This window comes from Dromiciops gliroides, chromosome 6 (assembly GCF_019393635.1).
Source record: "Dromiciops gliroides isolate mDroGli1 chromosome 6, mDroGli1.pri, whole genome shotgun sequence".
NCBI classification, from domain to species: domain Eukaryota; kingdom Metazoa; phylum Chordata; class Mammalia; order Microbiotheria; family Microbiotheriidae; genus Dromiciops; species Dromiciops gliroides.
The window spans coordinates 249,930,501-249,953,004 of record NC_057866.1 but is presented as its reverse complement, the minus strand read 5'-3'; the positions used below and the strand labels follow the sequence as shown (position 1 = coordinate 249,953,004).

The 22,504-nt window shown below is 37.2% G+C and overlaps 1 protein-coding gene across 5 annotated transcripts in view; it reads left to right on the top strand.

Moving 5' to 3' along the window:
* The window catches only part of PTPN13 (protein tyrosine phosphatase non-receptor type 13), a 235,606-nt gene that overhangs the window by 50,861 nt on the left and 162,241 nt on the right, over positions 1-22,504 (top strand). For 4 of the 5 annotated variants that reach the window (XM_043971895.1, XM_043971899.1, XM_043971897.1 and 1 more), the window contains exons 3-6: positions 6,789-6,967; positions 12,597-12,662; positions 15,606-15,791; positions 20,793-20,886. In XM_043971895.1, coding sequence (XP_043827830.1) covers positions 6,789-6,967; positions 12,597-12,662; positions 15,606-15,791; positions 20,793-20,886 — 525 coding nt within the window. The remainder of the gene's footprint in view (positions 1-6,788; positions 6,968-12,596; positions 12,663-15,605; positions 15,792-20,792; positions 20,887-22,504) is intronic. The other variant, XM_043971898.1, reaches the window with a different exon arrangement.

Genomic DNA, 22,504 nt, shown 5'->3' with positions numbered 1-22,504 from the left:
GGGGGGGGGGGCGCCTGTGGAACAGTATCTATTGAGATCAGCCTGACCCTGGCAGGCCCTCGTCACATTGCAATTCAGTGACTTTGGCTGGAATTTTCCAGGTCAGCTCCCAGAGGCAGCTGGGATGAAACAAAGACAGTTGTGACTTGGAGTCAGTGACTGCCTGGGCAAGGCTTCTGAGGTCCCTTCTAGCTTCACAAGTAGGACTTCAAGGACTGCAGAGGCCACCTAGCCTAGCCCCATTTTATAGATGAAGAAATTGAGGACCCAGGGAGGTTGTGAATTTTCCAAGCTTTGAACACAGACACCCCCACTACCACTCCCTTGATGTCATAGGCAGCTGTTTTCCTTTACACTGTAGCCATCATTATACACATTTTTCTTTACTTCATGTCACTGCATCAGTTCTTTGATTAAGTCCTCCTTGGCTTTTCTGAATCCATCCCTTTTGTCATTTCATAGGGATCATAGGGATATGTTACATGCACATACATTAATTTGTTCAGCTATTCCCCAACTGATAGGCATTCAGTTTATTTCCACTTGGCTACAATAACAAAAAAATGGCCATAAATACCCTTACACATATGGGTCCTTAACTTTTCTCTCTTTGACCTCTTTGGGGTATATGTTTTTTGTTTTGGTTTGGTTTTTTGGCAGGGCAGTGAGGGTTAAGTGACTTGCCCAGGGTCACATATAGCTAGTGTCAAGTTTCTGAGGCTGGATTTGAACTCAGGTTCTCCTGAATCCAGGGTTGGTGCTTTATCTACTGTGCCACCTAGCTGCCCCTGGGTATATGTTCCTACAAGCCCTAGTGGTGCCAGTAGTTGAAGGGTATGCAGTTGAGTGACATTTGAGTTATGATTCTAGTCGGCTTCATGAAGAGCTCTGTCAAAAGTCCATCACTAAGTCAGCATGCATTTATTAAGCACTTACTATGGATTCTGACACTGTGCTGAGATCTGGGGGTGCAAAGAAGTACAAAAAACAATCCCTTGTCCTCAAGGTGATGACATTCTAACAGGGAGGAAGAGTAGCTGAGTGGTGGACATGAGACAGAGAGTTTGTAGTGGGGGAGATGATGATAATTATTTTTTGCTTAAGGAACAGCAAGAAGACCAGTGTCATTGGTTCATAGAGTACATGAAGGAGAATAATGTGTAAGAACAGTGGAAAGGTAAGAAAGAGCCAGGGAAGGGGGCAGCTAGGTGGCACAGTGGATAAAGCACCGGCCCTGGATTCAGGAGGACCCGAGTTCAAATCCGGTCTCAGACACTTAACACTTACTAGCTGTGTGACCTTGGGCAAGTCACTTAACCCTCATTGCCCAGCCAAAAAAAGAAAAAAGAAAAGAAAGAGCCAGGGAAAAGAACAGTGTATGTGTGTGTATATATATATATATATATATATATAATTTTTTTTTTTTTTGCTGGGCAATGGGGGTTAAGTGACTTGCCCAGGGTCACACAGCTAGTAAGTCAAGTGTCTGAGGTCAGATTTGAACTCGGGTACTCCTGAATCCAAGGCCGGTGCTTTATCCACTGCGCCACCTAGCCGCCCCCACAGTGTTTATATTTGACCCCAAAGGAGTCAGTAGAGAGCCACTTAGTAAGAGTGGTGGTGATGAGGCCTGTCATATGGTTATACTAGTATTTCAGGAAAATCACTTTGGCAACTATGAGGAGAGATTTGTGACTGCTTCCAGGAGAACTGGAGGAAAACTTTGAGGGATGGTACCTGCACTTAAGGAAGGAATAGGACTTAAGAATTCGAATGAGCCCTTCAGGAAACATCTGAACAGGGAGAAATCTGTAGTACAGCCACATATTACCATGAAGGTGAGTGACTATAGGTTGGGGGCAGGAGAGATTAGTCTCTGGATGGTTAGGTGATGAGTTGAAAGGACTACAAGTCTAACTCAGTCTTTTCAGTTTAAAAGAAAGGAATTTAAGCTGAGGCAGGATTACAGGAGGGAAGGAGATCAGACCAGTATGAACAAAAGAAATTTAAGGATTAATTGATCATTTGAAAGAGGAACATAAAAAACCCTCAAGTAATAGAATTTAATGGAAGAAGATTTAAAGCATGGGTAGAATTTGAAATGTGAATGGATTAAACTCCCTAATAAAATGAGAAAAGATGGCAGAATGAATTAAAAAAACAACACCCCAGACTTTGTCAAGTCACTGCATAGAAAAAAACATATCAAAAACATACATACAGAGTCAAAACAAGGAGCTAGAACAAAATTTATTATGGGTTTAAACCCTTTCCACTCATGACCCCTCTTCATCTGAGAAATTTTTATGTGACCCCAGTTATATAAATATATAAAATAGGTGTACATAACCTTTTACAGTTGCCAAATTTTTTGTGACCCTTACATTCAGTTATGTGACCCCGTATGGGGTCTTGATGCCCCAGTTTAGTTGATTCCAAAAGAGCTGGAGTTGGAATCATGATTCTAATCAATCGACAGACATTGTTCTTTCTCTGTGCTAGGCACTATACTGAGTTCTATATATAAATACAGAGAAAGGCAAAAACAGTTCTTGTCTTCAAGGAGCTTATATTTTAATGGAGAAGACAATGTGAATGGCTGACTGAATAAAGAGGTGCACATAAGATCCAGAACACAGTAAGTGCAGGTGACCCTAGACGATAAGACCTATCTTCTCATCTCTTCTTCAGTGCTAGATTATAATTGTGGTTGCTCATTACAGTTATTTTAGTCATTGTGTTATTATTTTTCTGGTTCTTTTTCTTTCACCTCTGCTCAAATTCATCCTTTCTCCCATCCTTTCTCCCAACTTCTTCCCACATCTGTTGAAGGCACAGACAGAGAATATGGTACTCTAACAGAAAGAACATTAACCACTTTAGGTCTGAATTTCCTTATCTATCAAGTGAGGGATGTGTCATAGATAATCTCTAAGGTTTCTTAACTGTTGGTCCTGCCCAAAATGTTTTCCCTCCCTACCTCTGCCTCTTGGGATCCCTAGTTCTATTTTGGACTCATTTCAAGTGCCCTGCTTTTATAGAAGAACTTTCTGACACCTCATACTCACTTCCCCTCAACCCAACTGAAATTACTTTGTATGTACTTTATATGTAGTTACTTATTTATGAATTGTTTTCCCCAATAAAACTTTAAGTAAATACCTTAAGGTATTGTCCTATTTTTCTTTGTGTTCCAGCACAGGTACATTGTAGATGCTTAATAAATCCAGAGAAACAAAGGAAAAAAAGAGCAGGAATAGAGATAATTTTTTAATTTAAAATTTATCTTGTTTTTATTCTGAATTGACACACACAAAAAGGCATGTTTATAGGAAAAATATGATATATAAAACCACAAATCTCTTATGTACTGCTTCCTTGTAAAAAAAAAAGAGATAATAAATTAATCATGTTATTTTTGAAGCTGACCTTTTCATTGTTTCTTTCTTTCTTTTTTTGGTGAGGCAGTTGGGGTTAAGTGACTTGCCAAGGGTCACACAGCTAGTAAATGTCAAGTGCCTGAGGCCAAATTTGAACTCAGGTCCTCCTGACTCCAGGGCCAGTACTCTATCCATTGTGCCACCTAGCTGCCCCTCATTGTTTCTTTCTAAATTTCCTTTGGTCTCTTCTGTGCATTAAAAAAACCACAATGCTTCAAATACATTCCCTGTCTCCTCTCTCTTCCTTCTTCTTCTTCTTCTTCTTCTTCTTCTTCTTCTTCTTCTTCTTCTTCTTCTTCTTCTTCTTCTTCTTCTTCTTCTTCCAGACAGTGAGGGTTAAGTGACTTGCCCAGAGTCATACAGCTAGTAACTGTTAAGTGTCTGAGGCTGGATTTGAACTCAGGTCCTCCTGAATCCAGGGCCAGTGCTCTATCCACTGCGCCACCTAGCTGCCCCCTGTCTTCTTCCTTCTTCTGTTCCTCCTTCTTGTCCCTATTTTATTCCTCCTCATCCTTCTCCTTTTCTTTATCTTCTTCCCCCTTTTTCTCCTTTTCCTGCTCCTCCTTTTTCGCATCTTCTTGATTTCCTCTTCCTTCTTCCCATCCCCTCTTCCTCTTCTTCTTCCCTCTTTGTACTTCTCTTTCTCCTCTTCTTCTTCCTCATCCTCCTCTTTTTCCTCCTCCTCCCTTCCCCGCTCCTTATCCTTCCCCTACTCCTCCCAAGGAAGTGGCATGATGAAGATGATGATAGACTAGAAATCTAGCAGAGCAACTAGTGGCTGGGATTTTGAGCAACAGTAAAGAGAAGCTCTGAGATGAGTTTTTGATCTGCCCACCAGCCCTCCAATCTGAGGGGCAAAAGCAACTGAGGGTAGTGATGAGATATGAGTACTGATGCTAAGAGCAGTTTCCAGGATGATGCATTTCCTGGTAATGAGCTTATCATGGAGAGGCATGGTGATGGTGGTAGAGTCTAAACCAAGCAGGGGCTGAAGGAGGCCGCAGTTTCCTCCTGTGTCTTTTAATAAGGCAATACTCTCATTGGCATTTTTTGAATCTGCCTCCCACTGTTGTCAACATAAGCTACAACAAACCTTGCAGGAGATTTGGATCATCAGTGGTCATTTTTTCATGACTAGTGTAGAATTGATGTTAATGCTGTTTCTAAATCTAGCTCTTTAGGGAAATAAATAAGACCCCGTCATCCTGCAGAACAAGAAAATGAAGGCAAGAGGGGTTAAATAACCTGACCAGGGTCACTGTGGCATAACCAGAAGTGTACATGCCCTATGCCATGCCACTTCATAGACAGAGATCAATTCAAATTACCATGAATTCTTTTTTTTTTTTTTTTTTTGGTTTTTTGCAGGCAATGGGGATTAAGTGACTTGCCCAGGGTCACACAGCTAGTAAGTGTCAAGTGTCTGAGGCAGGATTTGAACTCAGGTCCTCCTGAATTCAGGGCTGGTGCTTTAACCACTGCGCCATCTAGCTGCCCCCACCATGAATTCTTGTTGTTGGTCTGACCTGTGATCTCCCAGGACTATGAATGCAAGTCTGCAGGTGCTGACTGCTTAGAGAGCTGCCCTGGCAGTGTCTTGCATAGGGACACACTGCCATATGTGGTAGAATTTGAACCCAAATCTTCCTGACTATGAGGCAAGATCTCTGTATCAGATACGTTGACATATGCATAAGTTAAAAGGAGAATGCTAGTTTTACTTTAGTTAATAGGGGAACTGAAGTGTTATGTACAGGGTAGCAACTACATGATGGTATTCCCCTGGCCTCTGACAAGGAGAGATGTCGGGGCAGCCTATTCAGGATGAATTAATGACCCTGGCATTGGTCCCCAACTAGCCTTTGTCTACCTAGGGGCTAAATCAGATGAGTATAACAGATCTTCCATTAACCCCACAAGTTCACTATCTAGCTCGCTTAGCAGTCTCTGTGATACTTATAAAAAACAATCTTTGGACAGGTGAAAAACTAGTTACATTTATGACTAAGACTCCTATGACTCCTTTAAGTCATTCCTCAGAGCAGAACTTTACAATCTAAGAATTTTTTCTTTTTTTTTTTCTTTTTTTTTTTTTTTAGTGAGGCAATTGGGGTTAAGTGACTTGCCCAGGGTCACACAGCTAGTAACTAAGAATTTATTCTAAACTAGGTGGCACATTGGATAAAGCACCGGCCCTGGATTCAGGAGGACCTAAGTTCAAATCTGGCCTCAGACACTTGACACTTACTAGCTTTGTGATCCTGGGCAAGTCACTTAACCCTCATTGCCCAGCAAAAAATAAAAATTTTTAAAAGTATCAGGACTTATGAAAAATGCAATCCATCTACAGAGAAAGAACAGATGTTATCTGAATACAGATTGAAGTATAATTTTTTTTTGTTCCTCTTTCTAAAGTGTTTTTTTTTTGTCTGTTATGTTTTGCATGACTGTACACGTATAACTCATATTGAATTGCTTGAGTTCTTAAGGGGATGGGGGAGGGAGGTAGGAAGAGAATTTGGAATACAAAGTTTTAAAAAAATTGATGGGAAAATTTGTTTTTACATGTAAGTTGGGGAAAATCCTAAATAAACAAATAAATAATGATAAACTGCTCTGGAATGTCAGCATGAAAGCTACAAAAAACCAGTTTTCATTTTTGGGAATAGAAAGTTGTTGCCACAGGTACCTAAAATGATCATTTCCTAGCAACAGAATTAACTGTCAAAAGAACCCATTTCAATTTCAAAGTCTGTCATTGATGAAAAAAAAAATGTAGCCCTAACACCGACAAGTTTCAATTGTGGTGGATCATCTGTGTAACCCAAATCTTAATTTTTATGACAGATTATGAGGTAAAAGTCTGTTTTCAAGCTTCTAGGATTTCCATGCCCATAAGGCTTTCAAAAATTAAGTACTTGGTGCTGCTTCAGTCTTAGGTATGAGACATTCCCCTTATGTGTTGTGCGGTCAGTACTGAGGGTTGACTTATTCCTTTTTTTTTGGTGGGCACTGATGGTTAAATGACTTGCCCAGGGTCACACAGCTAGTAAGTGTCAAGTGACTGAAGTTGAATTTGAACTCAGGTCCTCCTGAATCAAGGGCCAGTGCTTTATCCACTGTGCTACCTAGCTGCCCTGTTTTATTCTTCATTTTGTCCTTAATGCCATTTAGAGGGGCAGCCGGGAAGAAATGCTTCATTTTATATTCTATTGCATGTACTTGAGGGAGCTATTTAACATTGTTGTCATCTTATATCAAGAATGATCAAAGTGATACAAATAAAGTTCTGATAATTGATATTTCCATCTTAATTGTTCCTTTTCCTCTCTTCCCCCATCTACCTAGTGAACACAGCAGACCCTACTGCCCTTGGCTTTATCATCTCTCCGTGGTCTCTGTTGCTGTTGCCATCTGGCAATGTGTCATTTACAGATGATAGTGTTTCCCATCAAGACCTAAGAGCCTTCACTGCCCCTGAGATTCTTCAGAACCAATCACTGAACTCTCTCTCAGATGTTGAAAAGGTAACTCACTGCAACCCTTTTTTATTTAAAGATGAGAATAGAAATAGTAGCCTTCCCTCTCCCATCATCCAAATCCATTCTGTATTGCATTGCCAGAAACTCAGATTTCAAGTTGTCATTTATGGAAAAGGTACAGTTAAAATTTTAGCTAAATTAAAACTAATTTGAGATACTCGAATGTACTCTAATGAAGCAAATTTCTGAACAATGAAAGTCCTTTTTGTGCTACTTAATTTCCTTCATTAGCTTCTTATTGAGACATCTGAATACCATTTAGGGATTTTTTCCCAGCTTTTGTTCCCAGAGATTGAAAACTTTCTGTGCTCGACCACTAATTGATTTCTGAACCTCTCAAGTAGCTTGAGTTCCCTTGCAATAGACATTTTTAAAAAATCTTATGTTATTGCTATATTTTGGTTTTATGTCATCTTCACTTTTGGTGTGTATATCCTCCCTGTGAAAAATCTCTTACCACAAAGATTTTTAAAGAATGAGAAAAAAAAGCCATGTACCAAAAGTAACCTGAACATTGATCTTGCCCCACAGTATAAGTGTACACCCCTGCCCCCCCTTTTTTTAAAGAAGGGAGAAATGTGAATTTTTTCAATTCTGGAGTCAAAATTGGTCATTATAATTGCACAGAATTGAGTTTCCTTTTTTTAAAAAAATATTCTTATAGTCATTGTGAATGTTGCATTCTTAGTCTGTCCTATTTCACCCTATATCAGTTAAATCTTCCAATGCTTCTCTGAATTCTTCATATTTGTTGTTTCTTACAGCACAGAAACATTCTAAATCGGTATTTTTTTCTTGAGTATAACTGTGAACGCTGTAATATACTCAAATTTTCCCAAGTTCTATCTAATCACTGGACTAAGAATTTTTAAGTCACTTAGATTTCTTCTAAGTGACTAGAACTGTCATTCATCCAAGTTTGGTATTTTCCCCCCAAAGGAATGTTTTTGTGATCAACAAAAGCCACAACTCAACAAATTTCAGTTTCATCATATTTTTTCTTCTTCTTTTGAACTCTTCATGCCTTTGATATATTTTCTCCCCAAAGATTACTCCATTCACTTAATAAATGTCAGAGTGCCTAACAAATAGTAGTGGGCCGTGCTAATAAGACACAGTAGATTCCTGAATGTTATGGGATCTTCAGAGTTGCCAAGTAATAAAAACCCAATTTTCCTACATATTTCTTTTTAAACTCAGCTGTCAGCTTTGTCCTCACGTGGTTCGTACACCTGGCAACCAGTTAAACAGGAATAGTATCCTACATCAGCAGTTTCATTTTCTATGCCCTGTTGTGACTGGACATGCCCTTAACTAAATGTTTTATGAAATGTGAAGCAAGTTCTTATCATTTGACCTGAATTCTAGGCTAAAGTGATTAATGAGAAAAGGCAGAGCTGTCAAATAGAAAGAAAAGAGGATTTTCCCACCAATTTTACATACTAGCCTTTTCTAGACCAAAGGTAATCTCTTGAAGCTTCATTGGAAAAACCCATTTTTATTTCATTAAAGAATTCAAAACATTTTGAAATAAATTGTTTCTATGCCAAGGAATTATGGTTGAATGTTATTAGTAAGTTGGCAAGAAGAATATTTAGAGAAGCAGAATTTAATACCAAATTTCAGTTAATTCTAAGATAAACAGTTTTTAAAATTTTAAATTCAATGTTATTTTATTTTCAGTTCTGAATTCTCTTTCTTCCCTCTCCCCCAACATTTAGAAGGCAAAAAAAAGTACATTAGAAGTATGGATAGTCATATAAAGCAATTCCCCATATTAGCTATGTACAAAAAGAAAAGAAAGTATGTTTCAATCTGCATTATCACTCTCTAACTGGGAGTGGAGGGCATGTTTCATTATAAGTTCCTTGAAATTGTTGTTCATTATGCTGACCATTTACTAAGTCTTTCAATTAATTAATTAATTGATTTAGAATTTTCCCCACCTTACATGGAAAAACAAATTGTAACATCAATTTTTATAACCTCATGTTCCAAATTCTCTTCCTCCCTCCCTACCCCCCACTTAAGAACTCAAGCAATTTAACATAAGCTATACATGTGCAGTAGTGCAAAACATATCAGACCCAAGTCTTTCAAAATAGTTTGTCTTTATAAAATTGTTATGGTACAAATTTTTTTTTTTAATTCTGCTCACTTCATTTTGTATCAGTTCATAAGAGTCTCCCCAGGTTTCTCTGAAGCTATCCCCTTTGTGATTTCTTGCTGCACAATAGTATTCTAGCATATTCATGTATCATAATTTATCTAGCCATTCCCCAGTTGATGGGTACCTCCTTAATTTTTATTTCTTTGCCAACACAAAAAGAGCTTCTATAAATATTTTTTGTATATATGAGTCCTTTGATCTCTTTGGAGTATAGACCTAGGAGTCATCTTGGTAGGTCAAAGGATATACACAGTTTAATAACTTTGGGGCCTAGTTCCACACTGATCTCCAAAATAGTTGGACCAATTCACATATCCACCAAGAGTACATTAATGTACCTCTTTTCTCACAGCTGCTCTTTTTGTCAGCCTAAAATAAGATAAACAAGTTTAAAAAAAAATAGAGTACTAGGGGCAGCTAGGTGGTGCAGTGGATAGAGCACCAGCCCTAGGTTCAGGAGGATCTGAGTTCAAATCCAGCCTTAGACACTTGACACTTACTAGCTGTGTGACCTTGGGCAAGTCACTTAACCCCAAGTGCCTCACCAAAAAATGTTTTAAAATTTTTAAAAAGTAAAAATAGAATACTAAATAAGAGTTTATTTCATTGTCTGGTATTTAAAGCTTAAAAGTTGAGTCAGCTGGTTAACTCTTCTGTTTTCTTTTCTCTAGCACAGAAGAAGTAGGATAAAACAAATCTAGGTTGAAAGGTACTTTCTTCCTCTTAAAAAAACCTTTTTTTTTTGTACAAATGGAGTCTTGAATACATACAAGACAGTACATAAATATCCTAATTTCACAAACACTTTATGCCTAAAAGCTGAAAAATAACAGTTCCTGCCTTCCAGGATATTACAGTATAATAAAAATAATGATTGTCTTAAAGTTCTCAAAAGCATAGTTGATCCAGTAGGAGAATTCTTAATAATTCAGATGAACAAATCCATTTTCCTTTGAGAACATTCAGATCTTAGAAACTTAGGGAGTGTAGAGTCCTACCCTTTTCTCTGATGGAGTTGTTGATTCTTTTTTTTTTTTAATTTTTTTTTTTTATTATTATTTGGTGAGGCAGTTGGGGTTAAGTGACTTGCCTAGGATCACACAGCTAGTAAGTGTTAGGTGTCTGACGCTGGATTTGAACTCAGGTCCTCCTGAATCCAGGGCCAGTGCTCTATCCACTGCCCCACCTAGCTGCCCCGGAGTTGTTGATTCTTTAGGGAGTTAGTGGCTTTGAAGATGCCTGCATGAGCTAAAAGAAGCCAATGATCCCATGACACTTCATGAAAGGCGATACCGATTACTACCAGGCCATCCAAATGAGATAAGTGATAGGGAGAGTTCACACTTTGTATGCTCTCCAGGCCACCAATCTGTGGTCATTCTAATGGGGTTTCACTCCTCCTCGCGTCTTTCATAAATATCATGTCTTTGTATCTTCTCCTTGAGTATAAATCTATGGTATGGCCTGGTCAGGTAGGAGGTACTTCTACTGTGGTTACATTCTAGGGACAACTAATAGAGATTTTATATAACTCAGTCTTAGAAAAGAGAAATTGAAGAAGCCAGAGATGAACTTCCAAAGGAAAAAAACCCTAGGATTAGATGGATTTACAAATATATTTTCTCAAAGCATTAAAAAAAATTCTAATATATAAATCATTTGCTAAATAGACCTCATCAGTAACCTCAGTATCCTCTGCCCTGCTGATTGGAGAAATCTCTTCCCTAAACCTCCATTTTATCTATCTATCTATCTATCTATCTATCTATCTATCTATCTATCTATCTATCTATCTATCTATCTATCTATCTATCTATCTATCTATCTATCTTGGGGCAATGAGGGTTAAGTGACTTGCCCAGGGTCACACAGCTAGTAAGTGTCAAGTGTCTGAGGTCACATTTGAACTCAGGTCGTTCTGAATCCAGGGCCAGTGCTCTATCCACTGAGACACCTAGCTGCCCCCTAAACCTCTATTTTAAAGGAGAATGGCATGCCCAGCTATTTGATCTCTTCATTTCCCACCTGGCTGCATGCCACTGGACTTCTTCAGTGGACTCCCACACTGGTTGCTTCTCTCTCCCCTTCATGCTTTTCAGTTTCACTTTGTGTGTTGTCTTCCCCCATTTAGCTCCTTAAAGGCAGGGACTGTCTTTCTTTTTCAGCTTTGTATCCTCAACACTTGACACAGGGTTTGGCACATAGTAGTTGCTTAATAAACATTTAATGACTGACTGAAATAGGAAGAGATCCCACCAAACCCCTTCTATGAAATAAATAGGGCCCTGTTACTTAACCCACGGAGAAATAGAGAAAGGAAAGTATAGCTCTTGGGATTTAAGTGAATTAAAGTGATGTTATCTCTAAAGTTATATTGTCAGTCAACTAGGTGGTGCAGTGGATAAAGCACCAGCCCTGGATTCAAGAGGACGTGAGTTCAAATCCGGACTCAGACACTTTGTGACCCTGGGCATGTCATTTAACCGTCATTGCCCCTCCAAAACAAACAAACAAAAAACCAATTCACTAGAATATTTAATTTTTGTTTTGTAATATATTGGGCCATTTTTGGTAACATATGTATGTATGTGTGTTTTTCCATATATTTGTATATATTTGTATTTATATATTTATATAGATCGAAAGGGCAGTCATATGATTATTATTGCTTTTTTAAAAATTTAAATCTGATAATCTGTTTCATACAGCAAAGGTAGTTTTTAATCTTTATTTACTCAGTGAACCCACTTGGATATTAGCACAATAAATTAGGATGTATAAAGTTCTCTTTTAAAAAAGAAATAACTGCATTGAATTGAATTAAACTTTATTTGGAAAATGTTTTGGTAACTCTTAGTAGAGAAAGTTTTACAATATTCTGACACTAATAACATTTTATGTTCATTATTGAGATAAATGTCTTCTATTGTCAGTTGTTTTTTATAAAACCTAAATCTATTTATTTATTTATTCATTTATTTGTTTATCTATATCTATCTGTCTATCTATTTATTTATTTGCGGGGCAATGAGGGTCAAGTGACTTGCCATGGGTCACACAGTTAGTAAGTGTCAAGTGTCTGAGGCGGGATTTGAACTCGGGTCCACCTAAATCCAGGGCTGGTGCTTTATCCACTGCACCACCTAGCTGCCCCAACCCTAAATATTTTTATTTGAAATGGAAAATTATTATACTTAATCTCTTAAGTGCTCTTGGTGGTGGGGGGGGGACCCACCTTTTTTGTTTGTAGAAGTTAGCTATCTTTCCATTCAACAAACATTTATTTAGTACTTACTATGTGTACAACACTGGGATTGGCACTGGAGGAGATAGTAGGTTAAATTACCCTGCCTTCATGGTGCTTCTACTTCAGTCTGCTCTGACATTGTTTTTCTTATGCCATGATTAAGTTGCCATGACTAAGGATTTGCATTTTGTTCCCAGATACATATTTATTCTCTTGGGATGACATTGTACTGGGGAGCTGACCATGAAGTACCTCAAACTCAAGTAAGTCAGACTTTTTATTTGTTTCCATTTTTAATTTTTACATCTTTATAAAAAATTGTTCCAGTCTTAAAATATGTTCAGAAGCAGCATCACTATGTAGATTAGCAGATCTTTGAATGTCGATTTAAAGGTGTTCTGTGAACAAAATGATCCTCAGTGAAACACCAGAGAAATTCATTTTGATATCTGGAGTAAATGGTAAGTAAGGTAATAGGGTCTCAGATTTATTCTGGGAAATGTAGTACTATTCCTACTTAAGAACTGAAAAATGGGTCGGTTGGTTTTTCTTTTTATTGTTCCAGTGTAAATGGCTGGCGATAGGAAATATAAAAGTCTTTTTTTTTTTAATCATTAAAGTCTTGGGGAAGGGGGAGGGAAGGGAGGGAGAAAAATTTGGAACTAAAAATCTTATGAAAACAAATGTGGAAAACTATCTTTGTTTCTTTGTTTCTTTTCTTTTCTTTTCTTTTTTTGTAAGGGGGGAGGGAGGGGAGGAGGGGGGAGGGAGGGGAGGGAGGGAGAAAAATCTGAAATTGTAAAGCATGTATAAACAAAAGTTGAGAACTATCTTTACATGTAACGGAAAAAATAAAATATCTTTTTGTGGATGAGGCAGTTGGGGTTAAGTGATTTGCCCAGGGTCACACAGCTAGTAAGTGCCAGGTGTGTCTGAGGTCGGATTTGAACTCAAGTCCTCCTGAATCCAAGGCCGGTGCTTTATTCACTGTGCCACCTAGCTACCCCCTACTATCTTTACATGTAACTGGAAAATTATAAAAGTCTTTGTTAATATGTTGTATAAGTGGTTATTGTATTTGTATCCCAACACCTACCAGAAACGTAGTGGGTTCTTAATAAATACTTGATTGATTGCATTTTGATTCTCATAATCCTGGGTACTCAATTAAAATGGAAAAAAAAGTAAAACAAGATTATGATAATTTATTTAGTCAAATATACCTCTCCATGCTCTCTGTATCCCTGTCTTGTTATGGTTCTTATGGTAATTTTGTATCTAAGAGAGAAGTCAGTGTAGAAACTAGACATTACACAATTGTTCATTGGCTTTTTAATGTTTTTTTGTGAGGTACATGTAAGATACTTTAAATTTAAAGTTTTAGGATCACTGAAAGATATTTTCTCATTTTACTTTGATACATATATACATATATGTATGTTTGTGTAAATGTATAATTGAATATACCTGATTCTTTTTTTTTTTTTCTTTGCGGGGCCATGAGGGTTAAATGACTTGCCCGGGGTCACATAGCTAGTAAGTGTCAAGTGTCTGAGGTCAGATTTGAACTCAGGTCCTCCTGAATCCAGGGCCAACGCCACCTAGCTGCCCCAAATATGCCTGATTCTTAAAGATAATAAAGGAAAGTTTAATTACCTCAGAAAATAGTTATCAGAAGTATGCCACACAATTAAATTACATGTGAAATATGACCAAAAAAATCTATCGTGGATACATTTCAAAGAATTGTAGAATGTGGCATATATAAGAATGTGTAAATTTATCAAAAAACTAACTTATGATGTTGATTTTTATCATCTCATAATAGAAGTGATGGTTATACCTAGATAATTTAAGAATACTGATCACTTACTTCAAGTATTTGTGAAGGGTTATTTTCTGAAGCCAGGACCAATCTTTAGACTTATTCTCCTCAGAAGAGCAGCATCTTTTCATCCCAAGGGATATCAACTAGAATCTCAATTAACTGTCCTCCTTGGCTTCCCTGGTATAGTGCAGTACCATTCATAATGATGACATTCAGCACCATTAAATAAGAATTTATTAAGCACCTATTTTATTTATTAAGCACCTGTTATTGCTAAACGTGGTAAAAGGTGTTGGGAATATCAAAACAGAGACAAAACTGGCCTTTCCCTTAAGGAACTTACATTTCTATTGGAAGAGGGAGTGAGAAGGATACAACATTTATAAAGAACATTTTCTGCCCCTTGCTGGGAAAAAGAAAAGTATAGTTAAGCAAGACAATTTCCCATATTAGCCATATCCACAAACATGTGTCTCATTTTGCACAATGGTTTAGGAAGTGGTAGGATTCTTCATCATTAGTCATCTGATCATTGCATTGATCAAAGTTAAGTCTTCCAGAATTGTTTGTTTTTGCCATGTTCTCTCTCTTTCTCTCTTTTTGCCATGTTCTCTTGGTTCTTGCTCACTTCAATCTACATTAGCCCATACAAATCTTCTGCTGTTTCTCTGAAATGGTCTCTTTCTTCATTTCTTATACCACAATAGTATTCTGCTGCATCCATAATCCATAATTGATTCAGCCATAACTTAATTCCCTTACTTTCTAGCTCTTTGCCCACAAATAGAGTTACTATAAAAATTTTTATACATATAGGATCTTTTCCTCCTTCTCTGATCTCCTTGGAGGTATAGACCTATTAATGGCATTGTAGAGTATGGATAGGTTAGTGACTTTTGGGGCATAGATCTAAATTGTTTTCCAGAATGGCTAGACTAGGTTCATAGTTCCAACAATTAGTACATTAATTTACCTGTTTGCCCACAGCCCCTCCAGCATTTGTCATATTCCTTTTTGTCAAATTTGCCAATGTGATAGAGGTAAAACTCTAGAGTTGCTTTAATTTACATTAGTACCTCAGGTACTAAAGCTTTTTGTGTGGGGGAAGAGAAGTGTTTTAGGTATATTAAATATACAGGCTAATAACCTACTAATCAAAAGGAGAATCCCACTAAACCATCCCCCCTCCTTCCCCTTCCTCCATCTCCTTTCCCCTGGTATTTCTTCAAGAGGGTTTTTTATTGACATTTTATTTACGATTTCCCTATGAGATTATTTCATTGAGGTATGTCTCTAGTTTATCTAATATGATGAAAACTATCATTATATTAGTTATAAAGGTGAATTTAAGATGACTTTTCCCCTCCTTTGTACTCAGCCTATCAAGCTTGGAGACCATCTGAACAGCATATTGCTTGGCATGTGTGAGGATGTTATTTACGCTCGTGTTTCTATACGGACTGTCCTGGATGCTTGCAGTGCCCACATTAGGAACAGCAACTGTGCACCTTCTTTCTCCTATGTAAAACAGTTGGTAAAGCTGGTTCTTGGAAGCCTTTCTGGGGTAAGCCACTGTTCTAATCTGAGAATATTGCATTTAAATTGTTTGCCTTTATACATATCTATTTTTATTTTTGAAATTTTAGTAATGCCTTTTAAAAAGTCACAGTAATTTCCTAATATTTCTACCTTTTCTATCTTGCCTTTGAACTCTTCCTTATAACAAAGAAAAACAGTTGAGCAAAACCAACAGACATTCATTTGGTATCAGATACATTGTTGTGTATCTATAATTCCCTTGTCCCACTACTGAAAACAGGGAAGTATTCTTTTTCACTTATCTGTCTCAAGATTGGTCCTGACATTTAATCTGAATTCGCTGCCCAATTGCTTTGTAGGAATTGTGAATGCTTTCATTTTGGTCTACTTTCATTCCACATCAGTTTCATACAGGTCTTCCATGTTTGTTTGAATTCCTAATATTTATCTCATCCTATGGCTCAAAAGTAATCTTTCACATTTTACTTAACCATTCCCTTGGTTCATTGTTTTAAGTAGTTTGTTGATGCTTTTAAAAAAAAATTATAGTCCTTTCTTTCTTCCTTCCTTCCTTCCTTCCTTCCTTCCTTCCTTCCTTCCTTCCTTCCTTCCTTCCTTCCTTCCTTCCTTCCTTCCTTCTGTCTCTCCTTCCTTTCTTCCTTCCTTCCCTCTTTCCTTCCTTTCTTCCTTTCTTCCTTCCTTTCTTTCAAAGAAAGAAAGAAAGAAAGAAAGAAAGAAAGAAAGAAATTGCAATTTTTTTTTCAAAGGGATGGCTCCAAGATAAGAGAGAAGAGATGGCTATATTTGGCAATGAAGGTAACATTTTTGTTGGGTTTTGTTGTTGTTGTTTTTGTTTTGTTTGTTTGTTTTTGCAGGGCAATGAGGGTTAAGTGACTTGCCCAGGGTCACACAGCTAGTAAGTGTCAAGTGACTGAGGGCACTTAAAATGAGGCACTTAAGCCTCATTGCCCCTCAAAAAAACCCCCAAAAACAAAAGAAAACCAAACCCAACTAAAATAAAAGAGGTACCTAGGATATAGTAAATTATCTTCATCTAACAATGCATAGAACATTTCATTTCAGAAAGTATAGGATCAAAGAGTGTTAGAACTAAGGTTTTAAGGGACAGCTAGATGGTATAGTGGATAGTGTACTGGCCCTGGAGTCAGGAGTACCTGAGTTCAAATCTGGTGTCAGACACTTAACACTTACTAGCTATGTGACCCTGGGCAAGTCAGTTAACCCCAATTGCCTCACAAAAAAAAAAAAAGAAAAAAAGAACTAAGGCTTTAGAGATCATGTAATTGAGCTCCTTTCTTTTATAGGCTAGTGGGAGACAACAGTAGAACCTGAGTCCTGGGGTCCTGCCTCCCAGTCCATGATACGTTAGCCTCACTTGCTTGTGAAAACAAAAGATACCTGTAATTTAAAAAAATGTTACCTTCATTGGGGGCAGCTAGGTGGTGCAGTGGATAAAGCACCAGCCCTGGATTCAGGAGGACCTGAGTTCAAATCTGCCCTCAGTCACTTGACACTTACTAGCTGTGTGACCCTGGGCAAGTAACTTAACCCTCATTGCCCTGCAAAAACAAACAAACAAAACAAAAACAACAACAACAAAACCCAACAAAAATGTTACCTTCATTGCCAAATATAGCCATCTCTTCTCTCTTATCTTGGAGCCATCCCTTTGAAAAAAAAAAAAAAAGCGGCCTCCTTTCCTTTTTGAATTTCATTCCTGTAGCCATAACTAATAGTAAAATTGTGAGAAGGAAGATTTTCTCTCTCTATGTCTGGTACTAGAAATATTTATTCCTGTTACTGTGTTATTCAGAGTATCACTGGTAACCGACTTGTAGAAGGCCCTGCTGTCTCCAACTATCAAATGATTTTGATTGTTCAAAAATTTAAAGTAGTTTCATGAGAAAGTTACTTAAAATTTTGCTCCTCAGTTTGGCTCAAATTCAAGTTGGAATAAGAATTCCATTGCACTGAGTAAGTGTGAAAATAATAGAGCTATTGCTTGTGAAGTGCTTTGAGGTCCTTGTTACAAAGGCTATCGTTAGCACATAAGGGAATCTTTGATACCTTGTCCCTTAGAATTGGAAGCTGTTGATTCATTTTATTCCCCTTAACTTTCCAGTTGGATTGACAATGAAATCAAGTATAATGTCCCTGTTTAGTTCATTTAAATAATGATATTCTCTTAGGAGCAGTCCCAATTAAGTCTTATTTTAGGAAAAGAGGGAGCAGAATTGAGGTCATAAAGACAGGCTAAGTAATTTAAAGACTATGATAAGAAAGATATCCAGTTTGGGTGATTACTGTTTTCTGGTATGGAATCTAGTGCATTGTAAGAAGCACAAGAAGATTAAAAATAAGCATTATGCAGAAATGTATTTCTAGGTCATTTTCTGTTTTCTCGTTTGTGGACTAACTCCTTTGCTGTTGGTCTTCATTCATTAGAATCTTCATCAGAAATTGATGAATGTATAAAATTTTAATGTGAATTTGGATAGTCTTAAGAGAAGTTTTTGTTTGTCTTTTTTTATGGGGCAATGAGGGTTAAGTGACTTGCCCAGGGTCACACAGCTAGTGTCAAGTGTCTGAGGCCAGATTTGAACTCAGGTCCTCCTGAATCCAGGGCTGGTGCTTTATTCACTGTACCACCTAGCTGCCCCCAAGAGAATGTTTTTATGAGGAAGAAGTAAAATTGATGATTAGAATTAGATCAATATATTTTGGTTATTCACAGTCTTAAGAATACAGATAAGATTTCACTATACTTATATCAATCAGCTGTTGATTAAGCACTTAATATGTACCAGACACTATTAAATTCTGGGAAATGAAGAAAAAGCAGAAAACATTCAAAGACCTTATGTTCTACTGGGAAAAACAAAATGTACATGAATTGGTACATACAAGATACAGTGTGGAGAGAAGGCATCAGAGAAAAAAGAGTTGAGAATACAAGTGAAATGAAAGAACTTGAAGGAAAAAATGAAACAAGTATGGAGGAAAAAAGAATGCTGAAAGAATTGCACTGTTTGGAACAAGGGGTTTGTACCAAATCTTACCCAGTGAGGCAGAAACTATGCATAGAATACCATCTCATTCCACATACCAAAATAAGATCCTAATAATAAAATCCCAGTGGATACACGAATTAGACATAAAGGGTGACATCAATAAATCAGAGGAGCAAGGAAGAAATTACCTGTCAGGTCTGTCATTAGTGGAAGAGTTAATGATCAGTCAAGGGATAAAGAGGATCACAAAAGATAAAACGAACAATTTTGATTACATAAAATGCACAAAAATTCAGAAGAAACAAAACCAATGCAATTAAAATCAGGAAAGAAGCAGGTAAGTGGGGAAATATTTGTAGCAAGTTTATCTGTTAAAGGTGATATTTTTTTAAATATAAAGGGAAATGATTCAAATTTATAAGAATAAGATCCAGTCTCCACTTGATAAAACGTTCACGAAATGTTAACAGGCTATTGTCAGGAAGAAAATCAAATTTATTAAAAGAAAATCTTCTTGGGGCAGCTAAATGGTGCAGTAGATAGAGCACTGGCCCTGGATTCAGGAGGACCTGAGTTCAAATCTGTCCTCAGACACTTTACGCTTACTAGCTGTGTGACCCTAGGCAAATCACTTAACCCTCATTGCCCCCCCCCCAAAAAAAAAGGTTTAAAAGAAAATGTTCTCAATCACTAACAATTAGAAAAATTAAAATAATTCTGTGGTTTCACTTCTTCACACCAATAAGATGGGCAACAAATGCTATAGAGACTATGGGAAAGCAAGTATACTAATACATTGTTGATGGAACTGTCAACAAGTCCTACTATTGTGGCAAGCAGTTTGGAACTAACCCCCAAAATGCTTAAATTGCACAGCATACTCTTTGACCCAGAGATACTGCTATTAAGTCAATACCCTACAGAGAACAAGGAAAAAGGGAAAGGACTCTTGTACAAAAACAGCTGTTCTTTTCATGATGGCAAAGAATTAGAAACTGAAGGAATACCCATCAGTTGAGGAATGGCTGAACAAGTTGTGGCATATGATCATAATAGATACTATTGGGTTATAAAAAATGATGAAGGGAATAGTTTCAGAGAAACCTGAGAAGACTTGTATGAACTGATACAAAATGAAGTGAGGAGAACAGTTTACACAGTAACAGCAACTTCATAATTATAATCATCTTCACAGTACTGAGGAACATTGGTGACCCAACATGATGCCAAAGAATGAAACATTTTATCAACCTCTACATAGAAAGTGGATACACTCAGAGTATAGATTGAAACATATTTTCTGCTCTTTCTTTCTGTTGCCTTTTTTTGGGGGAGGAGAAAAAAAGGACATGGCTAATATGGTAATGGTTTTTCATGACTATATATATATGTATTTATAATGTTGATGAGAGGGAGACTATGGATGGAGAGAATTTGAAACTGAAAATAAAAACAAATTAAGTAAAAATAAACTGATTTTGCTCCTCCCCCCCTTCTTCTAATCAAGACTGCTAAAATACCACCTATAAGAAGCTTTTCCTGATCCTCCTTAAGACTAATGCCTTCCCTCTGAGGATTATCACTAATTTATCAGCTGTATCTTATTCATATCTTGTTTCTATATTGTCTCCCCCATTAGAGTTGGAAGTCATTGAAGGCAGGGACTGTTTCTGCTCTTAGTGCTATTACTGGCATACAGTAGGCACATAATAAATGCTTGCTGATTTGACTTCATTCACTTATGTGAACATGACTTTTTGACATTTGCATTTCATTTTCATTTTCTGAAGGTGAATGGGTCAGACCTGAGATGTTCATGTCTAACCAGAGCAAAGTGAATTCAAGGTATTAAGGAGGTTCTGGTTCCTTTGTGGATGTTATAGAAAAACTCCTAAGTGACTTACATATTGTTGCTGTGCAGATTATTAAAAGGAGAGATGCAGGCTTGCATAAGAGGAGTCCTTGCCAGTGCTGACTTCTGATTATTTATACAGATGGATCAACCTCCCTGTAACAATGAGCAGAAACTGCGTCCTGATAGAAACCAAGCGCTTCGGGACCGATTGAGAGGAAAAGGACTACCCACTGGTAAGAAGGATGGTCATGCATGGTCACATGTTGACTTTATCTATCTCTGCCAAAAAACATTCTGATTATCAGGAACAATTATAAATGTGAGTTATGACCACATGGGATTAAATAGAGAAAGTTAGATCAAAAGTTCTAAGAAATTAGTTAATTATAAGCAGGATGCTGGGTCTTTCCACACAAATCAGTAAATCAGTTATTTAATGTTATTCATATGACTTGATAATAGTGTCAATACATTGAAAATTTCCAGAGTAAATAATTTCCATTTTAACCCTCATTATTACTACATTAGTAACTTCATTCATTTAGTTTGTAATGGTTTTCCTATTGTGCTAAAAATATGAAAAGTTAAATAAGAAAAATGATAGAAAAATATCATTAATTCCTTGAACATTTTGTAATTTAATCTAGAAGACAAATGTTCATTTATGACTAAATAACCTGGATGGCTCTTTTTCTTCAGTTAAATTATTATCACATCTCTTACTTTTTGGTATAAGAAAATGTTTTTCTCATCTATATATTACTATATTTTCATGATGTGAGTCTAAATTCTTGCTTTTCTTTATTTGATCTTTTGGGGGGCAATCTAGAACAGTGATTTCATCAGTGTAGAAAACTATGAGGAAAGTCCCTCTTATGATGTAAATCAACATGTGCTCTACAACATTAGTCTTAGAGAAGTACATGGGATCCTAAAAAGTTAAATGACTTCTCCAGGATCACACAACCACTTATTCAGAGGCAGAACTTGAAACCAGGTCTTTCTGACTCTGAGGTCACTTCTCTATCCACTCCGCCATGTTGCTTCCAAAGTTTGTACTCAGACATAAGAACAAAGCGTTTTAAAATAGTAAAAGTCTTTGAGGGCAGTTAGATGGTGCGGTGGATAAAGCACCGGCCCCGGATTCAGGAGGACCTGAGTTCAAATCTAGCCTCAGACATTTGACACTTACTAGCTGTGTGACCTTGGGCAAGTCACTTAACCCTCATTGCCCTGCAAAGTGTGTGTGTGTGTGTGTGTGTGTGTGTGTGTATCTGTCTGTCTGTGTCTGTGTCTATGTCTGTGTCTGTGTCTGTATATGTAGACTGAGATCCCACATCATTCCTGGGGATCAGAACCACACAGTTGCTGCTTCTAACTTACTTCTCCCTCAGTGCAGATTCTAAAGTCCAACACCACTGTTCACCTTCAGACACCACCACAAGGCACAGGTTTCTTCTTCAGCGCTCCCTTGTTCTATGATTTGGAACTGGCTAGTGAGTGTGAAAACTGCCAGGTAGCAACTATTTCTGTACGCTGCACAAGGTCAAGCCCCTCTGTGTTAAACCTGGGACTTCTCGATTATTTTAATTTCTAATTAATCAAACAATCAATTTTTTATTCCTTTTCCTCCATCCACTTTCCTATCCAGTATATTACCAAACAGCGAAAAAGAGGGGGAAAAGCATGGTTGACCTCACTTTTGGTAATAGAGACATAGTTTTTTTAAAAAAAATTCCTAACATTTATATAGCACATGTATGAATTATGTAGTATAAAGTTCAGAATAAAGAATTTTAGCCTTTCAAAAAAAAATCCCACCCCTGCTTTTCTTAATTCCTACAAATATTA